Below are 25,157 nucleotides of genomic sequence, written 5' to 3'. Positions count from 1 at the left end.
TTACTATGGCGTAGCCAAGGGTCGGCTTTGGGGTGGAAACCGGCCCCATTTCAAACTTGTTCTGATCTTAATGTGAATAACCAATCCAATTCCGATAACAATAAAATTAAATGGTTATTTCCTGATTTCATCTACAGTTAGTTTTGTTTTAGTTATAGTTGCGGATAAGGTTGCATTCATAACAAACGATGTTTTAAAATCCTTTTAAAAAAATTTGCCACAATTGTGTAAATACTTTCCAAAAAACATGTTGTATAGGCCTACGGACAATTACCACCCGATGTAGCTGACGTATATCGATATGGGATGGCTGGAACCCTCAAAATAGTCGGTTCAACAGCAATAGTGCCGATATTTCGTCAAATAAGCTATATTTACCCTATATTTTCAATTGTCAATGTCAATCCACTATGCTGTCACAACTGAATATTCGTGACGTAATGGCCTAAAAATAACAATAAAAACTTGTTTTACAAAAGGGCCTTGTTTTAAACATGTTCGTTTTAAATTGTTTTTTGTTTTCAATGCAACCCTAGTTGCGAATCTTGCAAGGTCGTTGGTTCTAGTTCTGATTTTAGTTGCGAGGTTTGGAAATGAAATAGTTCTGGCTCTGGTTGCGGATTTTAAAAAAGTGATTGGTTTCAGTTCTAATTGCGCATTTTGAAAAGCCGGTGGTTTGTGAACGTCTTACGTTATTCGCTAATTAGCGGGGGAAAAATAAATGACAGACTTAATGATTGGCAAACATTACTATTGCTTAATATACACCACATACGCTCTAACTTACCATATTATAAAGCGGTATGACGAATACCCTTACTATTCTTACAGGGCAAAAGATTGACGAAATGACTTCTATCTTAATTTCCTTCTTGCACATTGCAATTATTTCGGTGATATTGATCAAGTACATGGGGGGACTGCAAGAAGCCTGCAAAAGTATGATATTCAAGCTACCGTGCCTAACGAGTGTTACAATCAACAAGTCTTCAATAACAACACGGTCGTCGCAAGTGATTTAAGGCGATAAAAATGTTCAATGGAACAGAACGATATCATTATGCCGGAACAGATTGCGAAAGACATGCTGCTGTGTCCCGATTCCCAATGAAGTAGGCTACTGTGCAAAAGGGAACTCTACCACCGCACTCGAGCTGAAATCGGAGAACGCTCAATTTCAGGGAACAGCGGATCATAATTTCATCGCGATCACGTTATAAGAACATTCCGATTAAGCGAAGAGCTATTTTACTCATTAGCCAGTTAACTAGGGAATCCATGCCACCAGTGATAGGATGCATGATCATTTCGTACCCGATCCCTTCGTTCATTTTCATGAGTCCCGACGGCAATCCTCCTGCGTTGTGACAACTCATTAATCGTCCTGATCGCCAGAAGCGATATAACTCATTTCACCTTACACCATATCTATTTGTTGTCTCTTTTGACTCTAGTGATACACCACCATTCTACTCTGTATATGCTCTTCAGCCATCACGATCTGACCAACCGACATGTCCACAATCCACTGCAGCGATGAATTAAAAACCCGACACTGCTGCGACGTACCAGCTTGCAAAAGGTTACGGCAGTGGTCGGGATCCTCTTTGGTCCTAAGAGCCATATTGACCCTATATTGTCCATATTACCTCCCAAAGAGCCATACATCTCAATCAACTACTAAGTCACAATTAAAAAATCGTGACGTCGTCGTAGCGCTAATTCGACATCACGACATGGGATTTGTCATCTGGATCGTATTTTCCCAGTAAAAACTCGTACTAATCATGCTGGTTGCCTTATTTGAATTATGAGTATGCAAAACTTGGGCTACATAGATTCTTTGCAAATAATACATTTTTAATTGTTTTGCACTAAAAGCATTGGTGATCCTACGATTGGGGAGGGGGACTTTCGGGGGGACGGGGGGGGGGGGGGGGGGGGGGTATTTGTATGTAATCGCAATTCATTTCTCGCCGGAGATCAAAAAGACAATAGACATTTGGAAACTGCATTGTGATACCGGCGCTGCGATGTCTCCTAGTCTCTTTGATCAATGAATGCATCGTGCAATTCAATATTTCGTACCGGCTACAGCGAATGTGCGATTGATATTGCTCGCCAGCGGGGCAGCAACTTAAATTTTACTATTTTGAAAAGAGGTCCGAGCCCCTAACCCTGAATACGTCACTGTAGTAACCTATATCAAAACAAGTTTATACTCTACAAGAATAATTATGCTTCCCGTGCTGAAGATTTAATAACAAGTTGCTGCAATATTGATAAATTAGGCACAAAAATAATAATTTCGCAAAGAGCTATATCTATGTCCAAAAGAGCCATATATGGCTCGCGTTATGGGAATTGATTTAATAATTATATGTATATTTATACGACAAAAATCATTTCGGGCAAAACAAGATCATGGCGACATGTATTTGAATTGCGTGTATCTATTATTAATACTGATCGGGGCGTATCTGTCCAGTCAAAAATTGGACGTACAGTAGTTCTACAGTGTAATTTGCAGTATAGGCCCTATACGTTTTGTGGAATTGGCATTGCAGTGCAAGGCCCACGTAATTCGTTACGCGAAACTCAGTTTGTGAAGGGTTGGCATAATTTGAGTTAAGAAACGAGGACAATGTCTCTACATAAGATAATGCTTTACCAACCAACAATAGGTAGGCTACTTGGTGAAGAATCGGAATGATTTAAGTATTTCGCTGTTAGTTAAATCAATTACTTAAATTTGGAAAGGAATTAACATATGTGGTAGTTGTGTCTGTTTGGTAGTTGAAATATGTAGTTGAAATATGAATTTCCAATCTCGTGTAGCAGAAGGTAACTGTCAGCAACAGAATTGCATAAATCAGAAACCAGATTAATAGTCATTTTCAATGAACATCTGTTTGAATTTTTATATCACTTGGGTATCACTTCTAAATTACTTCTTCACCTGTTATATGACTGCCAACCATTTCTGTTAGCTATTCCGCTATAAAAAGCCTGGAGAATTTCTGTCGTTACCTTTTCCGAAAGTAATATACCCTAACATCAAATCTCCGCTGCGATTACATGCCAATTTATGTAAGGAACATTGGATTGTATTGATTAAATCCAATATATATGTGAGTAACTTGTTGTCAGAAGCTTCGAACAAGTTCAGGCAGAATCCAACAGAGTTATATTTGCTTTCACTACTTGGTCACGACAATCACACGATGGTAGCTAGCGGGACTTTGGAGCAGGAGCCGGAGACCGGAGCTGGAGCGCCGGAGCCGTGCATTTTCACCGGAGCTGGAACCGGAGCCGGAGCTCTACATAAAATTCAGCCGGAGCCGGAGCTGGAGCCCGTTATTTGAGGAGTAGCTCCGGCTCCGACGTATTTCATAAGATGCTATTATATATGCAGCAACCACATCTGCTCATTTATCATAACTGAACAGCAGGCCTGAATTTTAATGCTGTGCACAGCAATGGCATTGGAGTAAAGTGCGTTCTAGTGCAACTATGATGTTATCGACAATTGAGAAGTATTCATTATGACGTCACAAGCCAGAACGGCGGCACCTATGTCTTCGTTGCTACATCGGATGTTACTGACGGTTGACAGATTCTAGATTGAGATAATTAATCTATGGGTAGATTAGTAATCTATATAGACCAGGAATGGCCAACCTTTTCGGCTAAAGAGGCACCTGCAATTGACGAACGAGTGCGCGGTCCACTAGCCGCGCCAAGCGGGTAAAATTTTCAAAGTTTATAAATAAACTAGGTCAATAATATTATTACTTGAGTATATTGCGGGTCTATTGTACTGTATACCGCCCGCTAGGCTCAATTTGCAAGGACACGAATATTCGGTGTCTGGCCACATCGATAACGGAGGTATCCGATAATATGCGACAATGATTTTGTGCCTACATTTCACCGTCGACGATCTTTATGCGAGCGCAAACGCGACAAGACTTTCTCCCCTAATTGCGAATACAGTTAGACCAGTGATTCTCAACCGCGGCTCTCCGAGCCGCATGCGGCTCTCGACTGCTCTCCGTGCGGCTCTCACTAACGATGTGAAATCATTGATGCTTCTACGGAAATTCTAATTATTCATGATCATAAATAAATCGCGCCTTCAACACAACAAATGTACGTTTATGTTCACGTTTACTGACGCGAAGGTCATTCCCTGATCACAATAGAATCCTACGTAATACAAGTTGTACGGGTTGTGACGTAACATTACCGATAGTAATTTCGGTAGGCTTTAAATCCGAACCTTTACTGCTTTACTGAAGGCTCTGACCGTCTGACCTAAGCCTAATCAGGTGTCTGTAATGAGACGGGCGAAGTTTATTTCGCTCGAGACGGCGGCTCATATTAGAATACGGGTGACAAGAGACTCGGTCAATAAGACAATCAACGTTTGGGGTAACTGCAGGTACTTTATTTTCTTACTCTTTGCTTTGATCTTGATAGCGTTAGAAAATATCGGAGACTTTGGTTCAATGATAATGTCAGGTTCAGATCAACCTGCAAAGAAATCTCGCACCCTTGTGCAAGAAAATCGGGCCTTCCAAAGTGAATGGGAAGAGGCGTATTTTCAAATTGAGGAAAACGGCAAAGCGAAATGCCTTCTGTGCCCTATAATAATAAACGGTGTAAAATCTTTCAACGTTAAGAGGCATTATAAAACACATGCGGGAAAATACGACGTCTATCAAGGTGAATCAAGGAAACGGAAGTTAGAATGTCTGAAAGCAGAGCGTAGCAAACAAGGAAAAATGTTTTTAAAAAAAAAAGAACCCGAAGAGGTAACAATAACATCATATAAGATCAGTCATCTATTGGCCAGCAATATGAAGCCATATTCTGATGGCGAAATTACGAAGCAGGCTATTGTTTTGTTTACCGAAGACAATTGTTCTCCTGCCATTCAGCAGAAAGCTAAAAAATTGCAGCTTAGCAATGATACAGTAACGCGTCGTGTCGATTGCATATCCCAAGATCTGCATGAGCAACTTATTCACAAGTCGCAAGATTTTTCTTACTACTCGCTTGCTCTTGACAGCACTAACGACATTACCGACATAGAGCAATTAGCTGTATTCATCCGGGGAGTCATGCCAGATTTCAAGATTTGCGAGGAGTTTCTTACTTTGCGATCTATTCATGGCACAACGAAGGGAACCGACATGTTTCGTGAATTTCATGCTACTCTTCAAGAAGCGCATTTAGACCCATCGAAATTATATTCATTGGCGACAGATGGCTGCCCAGCAATGCTCGGCAAAAATCTAGGTCTTCAAGGACTCGTCAACAAATGGCGTGCTGAACAGAATCTTGACGCTGTGACTTGGCAACACTGCATTATACACCAGGAAAGTCTTGTTGCTAAATCATTAAAGATGTCCAATGTGACAGATATAGTAATATCGACCGTAAATTGGATTCGAGCAAACGCACTTAACCATCGAAAATTCAAGGCTTTTCTCACCGATATTGATGCTGACCATGGAGACTTGATCATGTTCACCGCTGTACGATGGCTAAGCCGAGCTGCATGCCTCAAAAGATTTTACGCGCTACTTCCTGAGATTAAAATATTTGTCGAAGGAAAGAAAGACATCCCTCAGTTGGGAAACGAACACTGGGTTGCTGACTTGGCGTTCATGGTGGATATTACCTCACACCTGTCGTCACTAAATCGGAACTTACAAGGAAATAACAAGCTCTGTCACGCCTGGTACGGGACAGTGTCTGGTTTCATTGAGAAATTGTGTCTTTGGAGAAAGCACCTAGAGGAGGGTGTTACGACACATTTTGTAACGCTTTCAAACCACCGACAGAATGGATCATTCAAAACATATGACCAGGTTATTAGTACCTTGATTGACGGGTTTAAACGTCGAATAGAGGGAATGCATCATTCCGTACCCCTGATGAATATATTTTCAAACCCAATGGCAGTAGATGCCGCCACTGCCCCTGATATTTTTCAGATGGAACTGCTGGACTTGCAGTCCGATATAGAATTGCGACTGTTGTTTCAAAGCAATGGACTCCTTGAATTTTGGGGTGCTGTTCCTGAAGAAAAATACCCCAACCTGATAGCTAACGCATCGAAGAATGCCTGCATGTTCGGTTCAACCTATGTATGTGAAGCCCTTTTCAGCAAATTAGTGAGGATCAAAAGCAAATATCGCAACCGATTGACTGATCGTCATCTGAAACAGCTCTTGTGCACAGCTTCCTCCACGATGAAACCTCGTTATGACAAACTTGTGAAAAATCAAATTCAATTTCAAGTTTCGCACTAAGTTGCAAAATAGATAGTGATCACCACAGATTTAGCGTCACGCCTTGTTCATCCAAACTCAATTCACATGCTCTCGGAACTCAGAAAGATTGTGGATTAAGTCTCAATAAACATGTTGTGACGCTAAATCTGTGGTGATCACTATCTATTTACTATCTGGAAGAATGTAAATTGTAAATCATCCGCAATCGGCTTCAACGGTGAAGGGTATACCTCGGTATACCATCGGTGAAGGGACGTGGCTGGGTAACGTCGTTTCGGAAGTTGTCCGTATGGGGAGTGCCCGCTGTCACAGTGTCGTCTGGGGAAATTGTCGTATTTGTTTTGGCCGTCGCTGTTTGAGCCAATCGCGGTTTTGGCCGTCGCTGTTATGGCCGTCGCTGTTGTGGCCAGTCGGTGTTTTGGCCGTCGCTATTAAGGCCGTCGCTATTTTAGCCGTACACCATTTCGTTGATACCATTTTTGATGATATTTTTCTATTCTCAATAAATTACGTTATTCGTGCCATCATGCGGCTCCCGACAGAGTTGAGGTTCATAAAATGGCTCCCACAGTGAAAAAGCTTGAGAACCACTGAGTTAGACTCAATCGGGTAAATTAGGCTTTTTTATATTTTCGGTAGGGGGTAGGCTACCAAGCAAGGAATCGTGTGACAATTAAACACGCGAGGCGTGAAGAAAAATTTCAGTACTATTTTAGTTTATTGTAATGTACGACGATTTATTGAAAATGTGACTTGGACCATGGATCTGCCAATGCGTCGGAACTTATATTTTAGTCATCAACATCCCAAGTGTCGCAGCCATACTTGTAATTTTTGGTTGGCATTGCAAGTTCACAATCTGAGCAATTCATTTTAGATAATATAATAGGAAATTACCTCGCGGTCCACGCAAAACCCTCTCGCGGGTCACATTTGGCCCGCGGGTTGGCCACCCCTGATATAGACAGGCCCATTCGATAATTTCAGAGCCGGAGCTGGAGCCGGAGCAGTGGTAATAATGCGACTCCGGAGCTGGAGCCGGAGCTAATGTATGATAGAAGAAAGCTCCGGAGCCGGAGCTGGAGCAGTTTAAATTTACGGCTGCTCCAAAGCCCTGGTAGCTAGAAACGTCTCGTTATTCAGTACAATGTCACAATCGGCGGTTATTATTTTTTATACGGTCCATACACATAACATACAATGAGATACGCATGCATTCATTTGCGATGAGCAGGAACAAAATATGCCGAAACGATCATGTGCATTGTGCAGTCTATCAATCCTAACGGAAACATTTGCAAGGCAATTAGGAAAACATGTAAGGCGTGAAAGTATTAGCTTATAAGTAGCAGATCGCTACTCATACGGCCATCGATAGCCGTCGAACGCGTATAATCGGTCCGTATGAAGATGTTGACTATATATGAGTCAACCGCGCTTAATTATGCGCAAGTTTGACGACATGATATGAGACACGTACACGTGATATACATACTCAAATACTCAGAATCCTGATTCAATAATATATAGTTGCTAGTCAATTACAAGCCTGCGTGGTGGCGAGATAGCGTAGTGATATAGTCCACAGCTGCAAACACCAATGGGTTTGCGGGTTCGAGTCCGACTCCGTAATTATTACGTAAGTGCTGGGGGTTTATCTTGGCTCGTCCTCGCCATTTCATCCGTGTAAGCGGTGTCTTGTCAAAGCCCAGAAATAGACCGTGCTTGAATTCGGCATCACCTCAGAATTAAAATGAAGAAAATTGCCCTGGTGTAAGTGACCATAGTAGCCGACAAACACCATGAATACCACAAACAAACAATAAGCCTTCGTGAAGGGATGGCAATATTGCTGCGTCATTATTTATAGAGGGTAGTGTTAGCACGCTTGCCACAGCGCCATTTCGCCGCATATCTAAAGGTACAGGCTGGTACAATACCCAACTGCCAAAATATGCGATGTTCCATATAGTCGCAGGAGATCTATTGATGCTAGTAGGTTAAACTATCGAAACTGCCAAAACATGCGGTATTACGGATGTAGTAGTATATACGGACGGAACCAGTCAGTTCGTTAGTTTCCCACAATACCAACATCACAGAGGAACCCTGCCGGAAACTGTCCGTACGTTGTCCCTAAAGAATAGCCAAAGGTACATCGATCATCCATTGTCCCTAATATGACCCCTTGCTCGTGTTAGGAGAGGCGAAAGTTCGCCTAACCCAGAGGTCTCAAACTCAAATGTGCTCGCGGGTCAATTTCTTAGTTTTGATGACGCCGCGGGCCGCACCCCCAATAACAAGGATATTCAACGCAGAATTTCCAAGTAGGCCTTAGTTGAAGGGAGCTTGGAGACATGCATTCCACGAACGTCATGAAAATGTAATTTAGTATTGTACTAATAACGCTTGACGCGGAAAAAATCATATTTTCGAATATTTGAATAAAATTGTTTTTATGCCGAGCATTATTTGTTCAAATAATGAGTTAAAGATCATACGAGATCATGATTCATGACATCGTAAAACTGTCGGGTTATAATATGTTGCTATAGTGGACCTTTGACGTGCCACAATTTTATGTAGAATATTTGAAAATCTACTGGAGGTTGATCTGATATCAGAGCATATTAGCGGTGTAGCCTAATCCGGGTCGTGATAAGTAGGTGTCCAATCGCCGATGAATTCATTGCTGCTACAGCTGTGGAGCGTACTACTACCTTACTTGCCATCGACAATAACACGGATAGAGATCAGACAAATCCCTGCATGTATAACCAACTATTCGTCACGGGGGTCACATAATGCAGGTGGTTGCCATACTGACCTGATTAGATAGATACCCTACGCAACACAAGCTACGGCTTTTTGACATATTACTATTCCCCATGACAGTTTCATAGATTGTTGCATCCGTAGGATTGCCAAGTTACCGTCCCGGGTCGCAAGTCCTCTGATTTTAACGTTTGACTCGACTCAACTCGAGTCATTTTTATTTAATCACCTAGTCAATCCGAAATTTGGTAATTTTACGTTTTATCATCATGAACTAGAAATGTGACGTAATAGCTGATCTTTTACCGCATGGTAGCTTTTAAACGTGATGTGATAGTGTAGTTTGTTGAGATTTCAGTGTTTCTATAGTAGATGTAGGGTGAACTTCAAGTTCTTATATCTAAAAAAGATATGTGGATATGTGGAATATATTGTCGAATACTCTAAATTCCAAAATGCCGTCGCGGGCCGCACAAAATGCTCTCGCGGGCCGCGTGTTTGAGACCTCTTGCCTAACCCATCTCTCTACCACCTTATGACAAAACATGCCTAGTTTGCTTAATATAATGACAATTGCACAATCATCGACAGCACGCTAGATCCTTTTAGTTGCTGAGAGCCTCCCACATTATTGTACACGATATTGACGTTGATTGGTTGTTTCAAGTCAACGACGTAGGCCTACATTCTGGGATACAATAGCGGACTGGAAATAGAAATGTTTCGAGTGCGAAATATATTATCCTATATGGGGCATATCGAGATTACTTTCACGATAAGCACTGGGAAAGAGTGATCATCGTAAAAGTGAATCATGATAATTGTTCATATACCAAATTAGCGCAAATGCGAGAAAAATGGCATGTTTGATGTAAGCTTCGTTAATTTTTTCGATCGCTCCTTTTTCGATCTAGTTCTGTCACTAGCCAATTTTACACAGGACAGCAGTGTTGGTATCAAGTCACTACCTGCGAGTCACAAGTCATTTCGAGTCATTGCAAATTTTGAGTCGAGTCAAGTAAAGTCAATCGATTTTTGAATGTGACTCGAGTCGAGCCAAGTCACTCAATTTATGGAGGTAATTCGAGTCAAGTCGAGTCAAGTCACAATTCAAGTCAAGTTTTCTTTTCGAAATACACGAGGTATGAATAAGTCATTGTATTCGCCCTCTATTTTAAATCGATGACCGAATATGTAATTAAATGGGCATGCAAAAAGGCGATGTATAGCTCACACATGCGTAGAATAGCTGAACTACATACTTAACTGCATAATAGGTATATAATACAGGATAGATTACGGATCATCAGATAGTTTAAACGAATTGATACGATGTATTACACAAGTTGGCCTACATATCCATGAGATACAATCGAAGCCTGCGCCAATGGTTGATGAGAAATATAAACTATGTTCGAATGCAATATAAACCATACAAGAGGTTCGGTTAAGGTGAGTATCGGGCACCAATAACCCCTGAACAGTCGATAGAACAGAGATGGAGACTTTGCTATTATATTTCTTTCCTACTAGTTACCAACAACGTACGCTGTAAGCTCCAATCACTTCGTTTGCGTTCAATTTATTTGTTATAGAATGAATGAAATTGGTCGCTCTCACAGCTCACACTGGCGTATCGAGATTTCGAGAACAATCTGAACATATGAAAGAGACAGCAATTTTTATCGACACCGATTTCTTGATGACGTGAAATAGACTCGTAAATTTTGCTCCGAGTCACGAGTCAATTCACATTTTTGAAACGCCGATTCCAGTCAAGTCAAGTCATTTTTGCAAAGTGACTGGAGTCAAGTCTAGTCATAACGAAAAAAGTGACTCGAGTCTGACTCGAGTCAAGTCATTTATTGATTCATCCCAACACTGCTGGACAGTGGGCAATGTAAGTTATATAAGCATATTGATCCACTTTTTTATATTTACTGACACAAATCATTATTCATCGTGTTATTCATTCCGCCAAAGATGAACTCAAGTATATCAGAAACTAAACCGATAACTCGGCGCACTCTCTAAAAGAATAATACATTTGTATCACTACAGTTTAGTCACAACGCAGACGCAGATATACATCCGTACAAAAAGTTCTCATGTAACTGCTCAGTGTCCACAGAACGCCAGTCATCGCATGAAAATATAACACTCTCAAATTCAGATACCATACGCAAATTTAGTCATGGTCATATCGGAAATTCGAGGACATTAAAATTATTACTACTTCAGAGATCGATCGTACAGCTCACTGTTTAGCAGCGAACGACATTAAGGATGGATAACGTAACTTCCAGGGTAGCCCTGAACGCGACCGTCGAAAACGAGAACGGCAGTCAAGATATTTGTACCATGGAGGATATACCGGTAGAAGTGATTGGAGTATATCTTACTTTTTTGGTGATACCGGTACGTAATCTTGTGTGGTAGTAGATTGTTTCATTTATACGTGGTAGAGAAATGATTTAGCCTTATCGTGCAATGTGACAACCCATATCGGATTTACATATTTGTAGTGAACATTATGCAGTACGGGAATCACTATGTAGCTGCTCTCGCGTCGTTCAACAAACTACATATAGTAGCATTACACGACAGTGCTGCGTGTGGGTAATATTATTATTATGATAGCACAATGACGACAGTGGCGCTTATGACATGTGCAGGCTTATGCGCCACGACATTGAATCTTTATAAAGTTCAGTGTCTTTGCTCTTTGGTCTTGTGGACTTTCCATGCTCGCTCACTCCCAAACTTCAGTCACTCTCGCATTCTCACATCCAGTTACGGGACTCCGCTGCCGACTTCGGAGCTCGGCTCACTCTTTGCCTGGTCTTTTTAAGATGCTGTACTTTCAGCGGGCTCGGCGATGAGTAGCCCACATAAACCTCCGACACATAGAAACTTGGCCGAAACGAGAATCGTGCCAGCAATCATTGGTGTCGTGACGGTGTCGCTTATCACACTGTGCCACTCGCTTCCCCGTGTGGGTAATTAACTGTTCGTTTGCAAAGGTCGGAAACTTTCGAAATCTAGGGCAACGGTTTGAGCTCATATGTAGATTTCAAGAAATGGGTCTTGTTTACCTAACAGATCTTCTGTCGCAATCGAGAGAACTGAAAAGAAACCTTACGTGTGAGCGTAAATGTGTTGATCAGAGAATTGCGATCACGAGTGGAAACAACAACAAATAAGCAACCGCTTCAGTGCGGTGAAAATGTTTATGCCGATATAGTCGAGTAGGTTGCGTCACAATGGAATCACAGTAGACCGTGTCACCACGACACGCATGAAAAGTTTCACTGGAGCGCGACTTTTGGATCTATGTAAGCCAGTTGTTCTTAACCCTGTTGCTAGCGCCCCTGAGAGCGATTTGGATTCCAAAGGGGACGGAAACAATCACGGAACGATATGGGTGACGCTGGGACGCTATGGGGCGCATAAAAATGGCGTAACAGTACAGATGGTGTAGCAATTGTCATATGGATGCAAACTTCTATAGTATAGGGTTACCATACGTCCTCTTTTAAGAGGATTTGTTCTCTTTTTTGACTTTTTAGAAAGTGTCCTCGGAGGACGCCCTTTTGTCCTCTTTTTTGAGATTTTGCCCTCTTTTTTGAAAATTGAGGTCATATTTAGAGCAAAATGCGAGTGATATGCCGTAAATTAGCACAGCAGCGACGCTCTGAGCGAAAACATGACCTTTTTTTTAGTCAACCACCCGTTAATGTGGAGGAAGAAACGGTATTTTGGGCTCTGGGCGGGAAAGTTGACCTTTTTTTTAGTCAACCGATCACCAAGTGGGAACAGTTCACCGAATTTTGAGAATTCCTCTCCGGTTTTGTGAGTCTCAAATTTCTGAAAAAGTGTCCTCTTTTTAGATTTCCAAAATATGGTAAGCCTACTATAGTATCCATAGTTCTATATATTTTTGAGAAGTGGTGGCAAATTTAATTTTGACAAAATTCATCAATTATTAACCAGAATTTTCGTCGCGCTTGACGCGAAATATATCGACGTCGTATTAAATGTTTCCACGAATGCAATGGTTACTATAAGTCATCTATAATGTAGTTTTTGCACATCATGCGCGTACTAACACAGATCCAGCACACTAGTTGGGGGTTTTGAACTTAGGTATTGGATATTGCAGCACATTGTGTCTCGAAATCTAGGGATGATTGGTTATATACCACTTTTGAGAGTGCGAGCTATTTGCACCGTAAGACATGCTTTGGAGCTTTCTGAACAACGTTTCGGCAACTCTTACCTCTTTATTATATCGCAATCTTGTGGTGCATTGATTTGATAAAAATTTTATTAAAATGAAGATGATGATTAACTAAGTATCCCTGTTTTCGAGAGCTATTAAATACAACGCCACCAAATCGGGGTCTGTAAATTGGGCACTAACCCGATACGCACGAGCCCGTACCCAACATTTGTTATAAGAATCTTGATCAGATCCAGAAATTATCCGAAATTATCGACTGAACCAGGACTTCTGCCCCGTCGTATTTAGTACAGTCCTTAAAATATGGGGAGGGGGCGCCTCACCATGAAAATTTACCGAAAGGGGTGTTGGGAGAAAAGGATAAGAACCACTGCTGTAAACCAAACAATTTGAGAAAAAGCAATCCAGACATCTAATTAGACTAATTGGAGTGAAATGATGATAATCGAATTATAATATAATTTTTAAAATGTTTCTATCCTGGAATTTTAATTCTATTGAAATTTCTAGTGTTCGTGGAAATTCTACAGGAGATATGTATGGCGCGAAACGAGTTAGTCCTGGTAAAGGTATAATGCCGTTCGCGATTATCATGCATAGGCTATGATAATTAAGTTTGATTTCGTGTGAACCCGTCTCGATTATTGTTGTATTTCTTTGTTATTTGTAATTTACTTTAATTTCCTAGTTTTGGAGACGCATTATAATTACCATTCTAATCTATTTGGGAAGGACTGGTTAGCTATGATGCTTATGTGATTTGGAGAAGTTGAAATTTGTTCTATAGTGGGCCAACTCTTCTCGGTATGAGCGCGCTGTGAAATCAAAATCACAACTCATCAAGATACGCGACATACGTGTCTGCGTGCTGCGTGCGTGCACACTACACACACATACACACTACACAGTCCAAGATAAGATGAACAAATCTTTTTCAACATGTAATTGTGATTGGCTGCTTGATCCATAATGGCCATGAACTCACTGTAAAAATATAACTGGCATTATGTTATTTCATATCTAATTTATTATGATTGAGACTCTATACGCTACTACTGCATCAACGTCGAATAAACCATTGTATTGAGTATATATCTGTTACGAAGAACTTCACCCAAGGAACAGCTTCTCGAGTTAAGTATTCAAGTATAGCCGAAATTCCAAGATAGTTGGTTAGCTACGCTTCTAATACAGATCACCAGAGACAATAAGCTCTAATTGCTGCATGATACGATTGTTGATATACAATGTTCTTTCCAATTCTCTACTAGTTGCTGACGATTACCCCTGACGAGTGTCAGCCGAAAATATTCGGGTTCATTTCAATATGAATATACTATTTAATTGTATATTGAAGTTCTGTACCTCCAAGAAGCTCTTCAAATATTTCATATCTGGTACAACTTTTGATAGAAAGGACTGCTGTCTTTATAATTGTTGGTTTATCCATTGCCGATAGCAGTTTCCGCTTCACATGCACCATGCATTCAGACGATTTCGAATGGAATTTTATTGACTGCAATCGGACTGAGTTGGGGGAAGCTACGTCCCAACATCGTCTATCTCTACGCAGCCAGTTGTCTGCTGTCCGTGATCTGCTTTTGCCTTGTTGCTACGTATGACGTGCTGCATATCATGTGCCATTTCGACGACGGTATCGTAGATGGGGGAGTGCTGCAAAGGTCAATAGTTTTCTTCTTTCGGAACGTCAAGAATATATTTTAATTAAACCAGTCCAGAAACTACGTGTAGTAACGTTTAATCGACTTTGATAAAGTTTACATATCATTACTTAATCCATGTTACAATCTCAATTAATAGATGTGTATTAGCTCATTGCCTATATGCTGAATGAGTTCATGAGAAACAGGAAAAACAGTGTTTGTCTATAGGTATATATGGTATGAATCAGATTGGAAATGCAAGTTGACTGCATATAGACGTAAGATATTTTTGTAAGCAATCGTTGGCCGTGGTGTAAAAGACCAACAGGTGATAAGCACCTACTTTTTTAAATAAACAACAGCAACAATTATTGTCGCATATTATCGTCTTATGCTTATTAGTATAGCTTGATGTTATGCAAAGCGAAGCTCGCGCAGTCCCGCGGGCCGAGTGCTGATCATCTCTGGGTTATACCAATTCCCAGAAGCTCATCAATCCCAAAATAAGAATATCAGCCTGATGTAAAATGACGTCAGATATCCGAACAAAACGAATACTCAACATGAATTTGGATATGAAAATCGACCGAGTTTGAATGGGAAACATGGTAGGTTAGGAATCACATTTAAAACCAACTATAGAGTTATTTCACAAAACGCTATATTATGTGCGAATATGCAGCACCACCTATAATTAAATACACGAATTTAAATCAGATATAATGCCAGATTTGGATTGAAAATACGACATCCATCCCCTATAGCCTCCATGTGGTGGGAGCCGTTATAATATACCGAAAACCTTTACAATCCTATAAATACGATATCGACTTTGTCATGACATCGCGTAGTATTACTCATTTGCCTGGCGACATGCTATGGTTGCGCAATGCTCATCCTTTTGTCGAGTAAAGTACGGATTTAATCATGCAGCGGACGCAACCGAGACACTGATAGCCGAGACGCTTTATTCAGATTCAATCAAGATGACTCCAGTCACGTGCAGGTGATGCGGGGCTATTCTTTCAGAAGGGGATTGATGGTCGCGATGTTACTAGTCATGGAACTTAACGTGGGGAGCATGGTGTACGCGGTCGGGGATAACGCCTATTTTGTCAGTCGCACCATCACGGACCAAAAGAAGTCACGAAAAGACAGCAGGCCCTCCACGAAAAATCTTGGATTTCTTACGGTAGTAACGCATATATGCTAAAAATACATACGTATTTCACAGCATTGGTACAAGATTGAAATGCTTAGACTGTTTTCATAATATAATTGAAGTATAGACCAGTGGCTCCCAACTGAAGTGCTGCAAGAGTACCACCAGAAAGTGAGGTAAAGAGGGATTCCGTCAACAAATAACAAAAATTAAAGACATCCAAATTCTAGTAGCATTAGGACCAGATTTAATCGGTGTGATCGGCCATTATATTATCACTATCCGTTCGAGATACATGAAATATGCGATATGATGCACAAGACACGATGAGTTATACTAAACAGATAGGAGGATGCTGGAACGACTAAGTACCGTCTCTTCAAAATTCACCTATGAAACAGTGATCGATCTTTATCTTTTCAACTATCTTTTAGACGCCCTTTCCTGTCCTTTGTCAGTAGGGCTTTTCTTTTTTTAACCTAAAAAACGGAAGATTTTAACCTGAAGTATGAAAATTTTGACATTTTTTTACGTAAACAAAACTTTATTTTGACCAAATTTCGACCTCACGTATGCAAATTAGGTGTTTTCGCACATAATTGTAACATTGGACTACTTGTCCTCATATATGGTTGAAGCTGTCTGTCCTTACGAAGTAGTTTGGCATGAAAAAACGTTTTTGACTTAAAAACTGAGAAGTCTTTACATGAATTTTTTTATTTTAACTAAATCTGACCCTATGAAGAATTCCAGTAGTTCAGAACAATGCCGAATTTCAGACTTCGAGGTGTATTTCCCTGCTTAGATTTTAATGTATATTCCCGGAATCAGTGCGACAGTAGCTTTCAAATAAGATCAGCTTTATTGAATTTAAGCACGCGAGTCGTTAGCTATGGGATTTGCAATTATGTTGCGTTCAGATTGCTAAGCAGTAATTTCCTCCGGGCAAGCAAGCGTGACGACGGGTGTGGCGAATCTATCCGTAGGTTAGTTATCTATAGTCCAACGTACAATCGGTGATACATTGATTTAATTCAAATTGACTCGTAAATGTTGCACCGAGTCACGACTCAATCCACATTTCTGAAGCGCCGAGTCAAGTCAAGTCATTTTTGCAGAGTGACTCGATTCAAGTCAAGTCATACGAAAAAGTTGACTCGAGTCTGATTCGAGTCATCCCAACACTGCGACGGCGGCCCAATAAATCATTGTTACGCCAACTCCCATATCTGTGACTCAATAAGGTCCTCACACTGAGCTACAAAAACAGGCAGGCACACACACACACACACACACACTAACAGGCGATGAGAACAAAGTCATTGACTATTAATAATCACCGCCATTAGAACCGGGGGCTGATCAGTAATATGACGTAGGTCGATGACATTTTTGTTTTCATTATAGCTTCGCAAATATCGGTGTACTCAAAGTGGTGATGTGCCGCGAACTATTTTTCCCATTCAAAGGGTGTCGCGAGGTTATAAAGGTTGAGAACCACTGGTACAGACTAGCTATAGATGAACTGTAATATCATCTCAATTAAACATTAACGCAGGGGTGGCCTACAGCCGCATTCCAGGGCATAGTCGTAATGGACTAGCTGGACGCCAAGTACCCATGCTAAAGAGTATGTGGCCATTTTCGGTGAACTCCGGACTAAGCTATTTTATCATAGGATTAATATACGCCCCAAAGTCGCTGGTGGTCATGCACATAGTCGTGTGAAGTGCGAACATTTTTTCAGTTTCACCAATGAATTCCGTTATTGATATTAGTAGTTTATATATTACTATCAAACATTTATCCTTTCTTAGCCCATGTGATCAGATTCACTGGTAAAGCTGATGGGGGGAATGTTTTCTAAAATTTAGGTCAAGTTATAAATGATGATGCGTCTTTGGTGGGCCAATTGTTATTAGTCACTTTGTTGCATGCCGTTATTTATTCACGTCCCATCAGAATTATCGGTATCGTGGGGATTGCGAGTTTGTATTTCAATTTGAGGCGAATCTGTACTGTGGTCGCTGATTGGAAAGGGCCCTACCATATATTAAAATTTAAAAATGAATATTCCTTGAATCCACGAATCGGGAGTCAATTCGTAAATTTAAATTGCTTATCGACGGCCGCCAACACATACTAATTAAATGTCGTGTCCACGACCGCACAGATTTCCTTCTACGGCCGCAGGCTGGCTACCCCTGCACTAGCCGGCTGTATAAATCTACAGACGTGATATATCCTGGCGCTTAAAATGTTGAACATGTGTAAGAGATCACAGTTTTGTGGTCATGAATTTATGTTGAAACATCAGTGTGCTTTATTAAATGTTTACTTAATTACAGTCTACACGATTCGGATAGTTACCACAAAAAAGCCAATCTGATACTAGATGCGACTCAGGTTTTCGGTTAGTCACTTGGAAACTTATAAAATTATTCATACAAAGGCTATATGCAAATATGTCATTATGATAGCAACACACGGTGTGTGAAAATTTTACAGGCACTTTGTCGATTCTAACCAGATGATACAAAATAGTTAATGAACCAAATCAAATAACACATTTTCATTGCCATAACAGATAGAATAGTCCGAGAGCTATTGTTAGGCCGACATGTATGCATCCGTCCTGGCACACGGTAACCTTTACATCGCTTCTAAAAGACGGCTGGACGGCATAAGACACTCGGAAAGAGGGGGCAAGCTGCTTTGCAATTGTCTCTGTCCTGGATGATTCCGATTCTACTCTGCATTCCGACCGAAGTGGATTGGAATTGTCTGAACTACTGCACTTGCTTACCTACTTACAGATCAATCCACGATGAGTGCTCCCCACCAGGTATAAATTTAATGCTATTATGCTATGCTATTATATTAAGTACCTGGTCGGACATCCCGGGTTCGGGCTGGATTAGGGCTTGAAGTGGAAAACTTATTTCGGCCTTCAGTCGGGTTGATTTTCAAATCGACAAACCAACCATCATAAATTATATGCTAAATAACTTTATTGGATGTATTACGTTGATCAATTTCCTCTCGCACGGCAGATATTTTCCATTCTGTATATGTATGATTTCTTTTTTGTACTGTCACTCACTATCGCAGACTGCATAACCGCTTAGGTGTAAAAGAATCATTAGGCCAGTTGCGGTGGCATCCTGATGCTTCATATCAGAGGTGGTCAGCAAAGAATACTGCAATTTTGCTGAGTAATGACGTAGGTTTTTCCCACCTGCACTTAAGGTTGCATTTGAAACAAACGTTGTTTTAAAACAACTTGTTTAAAAAAATGTTTTAAATGAAGGCTTTTATTTTTTTAATAGTGTTTATTTTAAGTTGTAAAATCATGTATGAGCCTACGGAAAATTACCACCCGATCCAGCCGACTTATATCGATATAGACTGGTTGAAACCCTCAAAATAGCCTGTTCGACATTAAAAGTACAGATATTTCGTCAAAGAAGGCATATTTACCCTATATTTACAATTGTCAACGTCAATCCACTGTGAAGTCACAATTGAATATTAGTAGGCTTGAAAAACAAACAAAAAAACATGTTTTAAATTAGGGCCTTGTTTTGTTCATGTCTGTTTTAAATTGATTTTTGTTTTAGATGCAACCCAACCGATACATATTCGAGATCTGCATGGATTGATGTTATCATGGGTCATATTGTGTTAGACACGAAGGTGCAGCCTATACAATTTCGAATTTATCCACCTCCGATTAACTACAAACCACAAAATTTACTTTTTGAAATTACTTCCTTAAGCACCTTTACTATCTTCATTTCCTATTTGTACTTGAAGTAGTTTTGATATGTCTCTGAAATTGATACCTACTACTTGTCATTACGTATAAATTTACTGCCCAATTTATACTCATATTGAACTAGCAATGTTGACTACTTTGACCATATCTCTGGGCGCAGGTTAGCAATGACCACAAACTTGTGCACTATGTGCAGTTTTCACCTTTATTACTTTTTACCTTTAAATTGCTGATAACTAGGGCGATTATTTTTGAGAGGTCAAAAACATTCAGATTTTTGTCAAAATTATAGCGTTAAGTCAAAAATTCTTCAGAGTTGTAGCAAAGTTAAATTCTTTTGAGCCATTCATTTTGTTGGTGTCGTAGAGGTTACACTGTCAGGGAACTTATCATTTGAAATTATATACCTTGTAGCCTACTGCCATCGAATGAAACAAATAAGTTGATATGGCGTGATAATCAACACACCTATCAAAGCGAGTGATTTCTCGTAGGTCTTAAGTTTTTACAAGCTCATGCCGATATCTCAAATCTGTATCTGAAAGTTGACTGCGGGGTGGACATGGCTCTAATAGCACAGTAGTCCTCAACGTATGGATGAATCGCGAGATGTTAACAAAACTAAGATTTGAGCTCGGTCTACAAAGTGCGATGTAGACTCTTATGATCAGATTCGACATAGTTAACGGTTTTAACACATTGATTTCAAATTTGTGATGTGATTCCAACTATCTGTATGCACATTGCACATGCACAGTCACGTTCATGTCATTTCTTATTGACTCGCTTTGAATTCTTTTCGGGTACATATTGGACTACGTGTATAGCCTAATATTCTATGCCTTCAGTCCTTTAAACGTTACTATTTGCAGAATCCAGCAATGTTGTATGCTCCCGGCTTTGGTTTCCGACAACTGGAAGTTTTATCGTTACGTCCTCCGTGTTTTACCTAATCACCGTTGTTTTTATGTTTACAATGCTTGGGAGAGTTGTTAGAAGATTTGTCAAAGTCCACAGTCCGGCGGCAGGTATGTGAGATTCGCAATACAATAATGTGGTTCAAATAACGAACTCAGTTTCACGTGTACAGATGCTCATGTCGGTGTAGTCCGTGATAGCAACACGCCGAAACCTAAGCAAGAAGAAAACACATCATATAAGCAAGGTACTGAAACTATATTGTATGTTATTTCTCCATATTCAAACACCACGATATGTTGGCAATTTGTTTATGGTTACGAATGCGCGTTTGCAAGAGAGGCCTCTTATACAAAGCGGAGGAAAACTCGGGTGTTCAAAAGCCCATAGCACAAATACCAACATGAGCGTTTCATCCGCATGTAGTGGACTTGGTGTACTCTTTACATGATTCGGAAGAGATCATCGAAGTAAAGTGCCAATTGCTTTGCAGATGTTAACGGCGAAATTTCAAGATGTGACGATAACGGCGCCAATACTGACGGCACTTTCACAATTGAAAGCAGCAGAAATACAATCGAGTCTCGGTAAGGAACAGTAGCAACAGTAACAGTAGCAACCAGCCTCCGCCATCATCAATCACATTCCCACGGAGCCATGGCGCAGAGGTGACTGGAATCGGAAAACATGACGCTCGACAATGGAGACTGACCTAGCGCAACGCGGGCTGTCGCTTGAAGACGCCCACGACCGCCTACGTTGGAGACGCTTAATACGAGCCTAAAACTGATTATCTCGATGTTTTTTTTGTTTCCTGTTTTCTTTTGCCCTTTTCACTTTATTTTATCTGATTGAAAAGTCGATATATATATAAGGAACAGTAGGGCGTTGCAATCTGATGCAAAATTCACAGTGGTGTTCAAGGAATATACGGGCGATATATACTCGAGTCAGTAACGTTGGTGTGTAAAACAGAATAAGTATTACTATTATTGATAAAATTGTGACAGTGGCGCTTACCAGATCACTTGTTTGTGAGCGTCACGTCTATAAGGGGACGAGGAAATTACGAGGGAATTAGAATCGTATTCATCTTTCAATATTAGTCGAAACTGTACAGTGTACACTTTACATTGGCATATACATTATGGGCAGAGATCATAAAGTTGGGTTATCCGGGATAATGCCAATCATCCGTGCAACCTACTAAACTGGATTAAAACCAGACGACTTCTTATAATCCTTGCGCGAATCTTATCCAGCTTTATGCGCCACACTCAACATTGGTAATCAGTCGATTAGCATTCATCCGGATAAGCTAACTTTACGATCTCCGCCCTACATATATGTAATTAGCATAAATTATAGATGACTTTTATCGACACAAATGTACACATATATAATATACAATAATTAAATGTGTCGGTGATTGCGGTTCTGTTTGAGCCAGTGGTCCCAACCTTTTTGTCCTCATTCCTCCCTTTAGATTTATTTAGAGTCTTCATTCCCAACTACCCAAAATATCGCCGTATTTCTTTTTAACTTTTGTCATTACGGAACAGGTATTTGCTTGTTTGAGTACACAAGACACACAACCACACCAGTACGCAAGACAATCGCCTATGACTGCAACATAAAACGTATTGAGAACCGATACCGAAAAGCGTTATTTCACGTCATACTGGGCGTGCTGGATGCGTTTGTGACACCGTGGTTGGTTTCCAGAGTTACAAATGAGCTTTTGTGAACAACATGCAATATAATTTTCGATACATACATTCCCCAGAGCAGCTAACTGCAAACGGTAATCGCGCGCGCATGTGTCTCCGTAAATATATAGGCTATCCTGTATATAGTGTTTAACAAATGTGTCTATTTCCCACTAGAAACCCTTGAATTCCCAACCGGTTGGGGGCCTTTGGCTAGAGCTGTCCATGTCCAAGTGTTCTCGCCTCCACCCTGATTCAAGGCATTGCTTCAAAGCATATTTATTGACTTTTGCAATTCCAGCAGGCGACCAAGGCTGCACGACAATGTTGTAGGTTACACAAAGTGAAATCAATAAGTTGTAGTTGAGTGGGTAAGATGTTATTCTGATAAGACAGCGGAACGCAAAATATAACGATAATTCAATTGTAACTGCTACTATCTTAAGAAGAATTATTAATGCTACTCTTGAAATTAGTGATTCTGATTCGATTAGAGCTGTCCGAGTGCTCACCTCTGTTCCTGACTGAAGCGAGGCACGTAACATTTTCTTTCAATATTGCAGCTCAAGCAGGCGGCCAAAGCTCCACGACAATGTGAAGTTGCTGATCGCCCTCACAATATCTGTGACAGTATCTGTCACTCCGATGATTCTTTCATGATTCGCAGACGTTGTGCGTCCAACGAGTAAGTCGGGACAGAATGTTATAATGTGATTTGTATGTAACATCACGCTATGAGTACTTATGAATGGTAATGTTGACAGGCCCGCCTCCTAACGAGGTGTTGTTCGATGTCACCATCGCCGTGACACTGTTCCACGCGTTGTGCGTGCCGTGGATTTTACTGTGTTACATGGCCGGACTGCGGAAAGCGTGCAAAGACGCGTTTGTGAAGTGCCCCTGTTTCACTACCATAGCCATCAAAAGACGAAAAGCAAATGCGGTCGCAACGAGCGTGTGTGCTACGATTGGTGCGGCGTCGAAAGCACAAGTCGGTGATTTCAAGTCGGACTCGATAATACAGTCTGGTGCAAGGACGCGCGACTTGGAGTGAAGTACTTATACAAACTGCCCATGCCCGTTCTTTCTAAATAAAGAGATCAAACCAAGCTAATGCAATGTCTGTATTTCTAATGGGTTTACACTATATCTGCCCAGGAGTTTGGAGCAGGCGTAAATCTCAAATTGCTCCAACTCTCCGTTACATCATGAATTGAACTAATATTTGCAATACCTAGCGTTTCAAACCAACATGATCAGTGAGCACAATACATATATTTCTGCGCAAAGAAGTGTTCGAATACCATTCTTAAGTATGAATTATATTGCCGCTATCAAGTCTTAATTCTTTCACAGTAGTATAATAGCATCTTATGAAAAACATCGTAGCAGAAGGTATATTATTCAAAAAAACTCGATCCATATCCTGCGTTACCATCAATTGAAATTTTAGCTCCGGCTCCAGTTCCGGCTCCATAGCCCTGTGCCGAACAACTGATAAAATTGCTTATCCAAGGCAAGTACTAGCAATACGCGGTAACATCATACGCAAGCAGTAAAAATTTCCATCCATGTGAAATCGTGTGCAATTTCCGCCACATATTTCAGTAGGTGGTGGCATTCGCAATGATAACCGACCTCTACCCGACCTGTTGAACTAAGAATGTATTTTAAAAGTCACGGTCTGATTTGTAGCGCGATTGCACATTAGGTTCGATTGGCACAAGGCACGAAGGTAGTAGTGAATACCATCATTACAGACTCGCATTTGCAAGTTACTGCATGGCAAATTTTCCCACTTTACGGGTTCTTAAAGTATTGGTCGCAATGGGTGTAATTTTGAGTCGCCACTGGACCAGAGCGTTCTGTTAATATGTATGTAAAATTTGTTGGATATCTTGCAAAAATTTCCTCTGGATTATTTTTACAAATCCAAGGTCACCGTGTTGCGTACTATAGCCAATATGCGAGACACGCGGAAATATGTCTTGATATTGAGAATGTGACGACCTTTGTGTTACACATATTGGTTTGAATTCATGATGAGATTTGCCCGACTAGTCTTTATGGAAAACAGACTGCTGGTATGATTTACCGTTGGGATCTCTATCGAGCGAGTGCAGTCCCATGAGTCACATTCGTTTCGAGGCCAACCCATTCCGTGCCGTGACAAGCGAAGACGTGAAGTTTTGGTCAACAAAACACTGGGAAAATGCGGTGCCAAAAAGACCCTGGCTTCAAACGACCGCCGAATTCGATATTGATATGCTCGGTCGTCGAGTTTGTGTGGACGCGAACCTTTTTGAAAGATTCTGTGTGAACGCGAACGTGAACCTATGACGCCTCCTCCCAGAAGTACGGTTTATCACCTTATGGGGGCCCAAGACCAACGTTTTTTGTTGGGTGAGGGGGGGGGTGAAGTGCGGTTATGGACCTTAACGGTCTAGGCCAGACCGGACAATGTATTCGACGTCTAACTATTGCCACATTGATATTGAGCATCGTGTAAAAATGGTTTCTATACTTGCTACCGATATCACTATACATCATCAAGTTATACCGTAACCTACATCCCGATCGCAAGAATTTGGTTTTTAAATAGC

The 25,157-nt window shown here is 40.7% G+C and overlaps 2 protein-coding genes across 3 annotated transcripts in view; both read left to right on the top strand.

Annotated features, from left to right (window-relative positions):
• LOC145442846 (uncharacterized) overlaps positions 1–25,157 on the top strand; it is a 38,151-nt gene that overhangs the window by 9,641 nt on the left and 3,353 nt on the right. The window contains exon 8 of one of the 2 annotated variants that reach the window (XM_080320872.1): positions 832–1,903. The exons of the other annotated variant lie outside the window; for it this stretch is intronic. Coding sequence (XP_080176998.1) covers positions 832–1,022 — 191 coding nt within the window. The 3' untranslated portion in view covers positions 1,023–1,903. Of the gene's footprint in view, positions 1–831; positions 1,904–25,157 lie in introns of those variants that run through there. 2 annotated transcript variants of the gene reach the window in all.
• Positions 11,284–23,663, top strand: LOC145442852 (uncharacterized). The gene is made up of 9 exons (XM_080320881.1): positions 11,284–11,498; positions 14,815–15,005; positions 15,963–16,179; positions 18,820–18,994; positions 20,800–20,955; positions 21,018–21,092; positions 21,339–21,432; positions 23,118–23,239; positions 23,319–23,663. Exons 1-8 carry the CDS (start codon positions 11,367–11,369, stop codon positions 23,212–23,214), a joined length of 1,137 nt encoding a protein of 378 aa, XP_080177007.1. The 5' UTR covers positions 11,284–11,366; the 3' UTR covers positions 23,215–23,239; positions 23,319–23,663.

This window comes from Botryllus schlosseri, chromosome 7 (assembly GCF_051294905.1).
Source record: "Botryllus schlosseri isolate E-star chromosome 7, Bs_hap1, whole genome shotgun sequence".
NCBI classification, from domain to species: domain Eukaryota; kingdom Metazoa; phylum Chordata; class Ascidiacea; order Stolidobranchia; family Styelidae; genus Botryllus; species Botryllus schlosseri.
The sequence above is the reverse complement of the archived record's forward strand: the minus strand, read 5'-3'. Positions and strand labels throughout refer to the sequence as shown.

Excerpts from the sequence above, each read along its gene's own strand:
- LOC145442852 (XM_080320881.1), top strand. The coding sequence starts at position 11,367 with ATGGATAACGTAACTTCCAGGGTAGCCCTGAACGCGACCGTCGAAAAC. Across the intron at positions 16,180-18,819 it reads AAAATCTTGGATTTCTTACG|ACGGCTGGACGGCATAAGAC; the intron begins GTAGTAACGCAT and ends CGCTTCTAAAAG. Across the intron at positions 18,995-20,799 it reads CGATGAGTGCTCCCCACCAG|AATCCAGCAATGTTGTATGC; the intron begins GTATAAATTTAA and ends TACTATTTGCAG.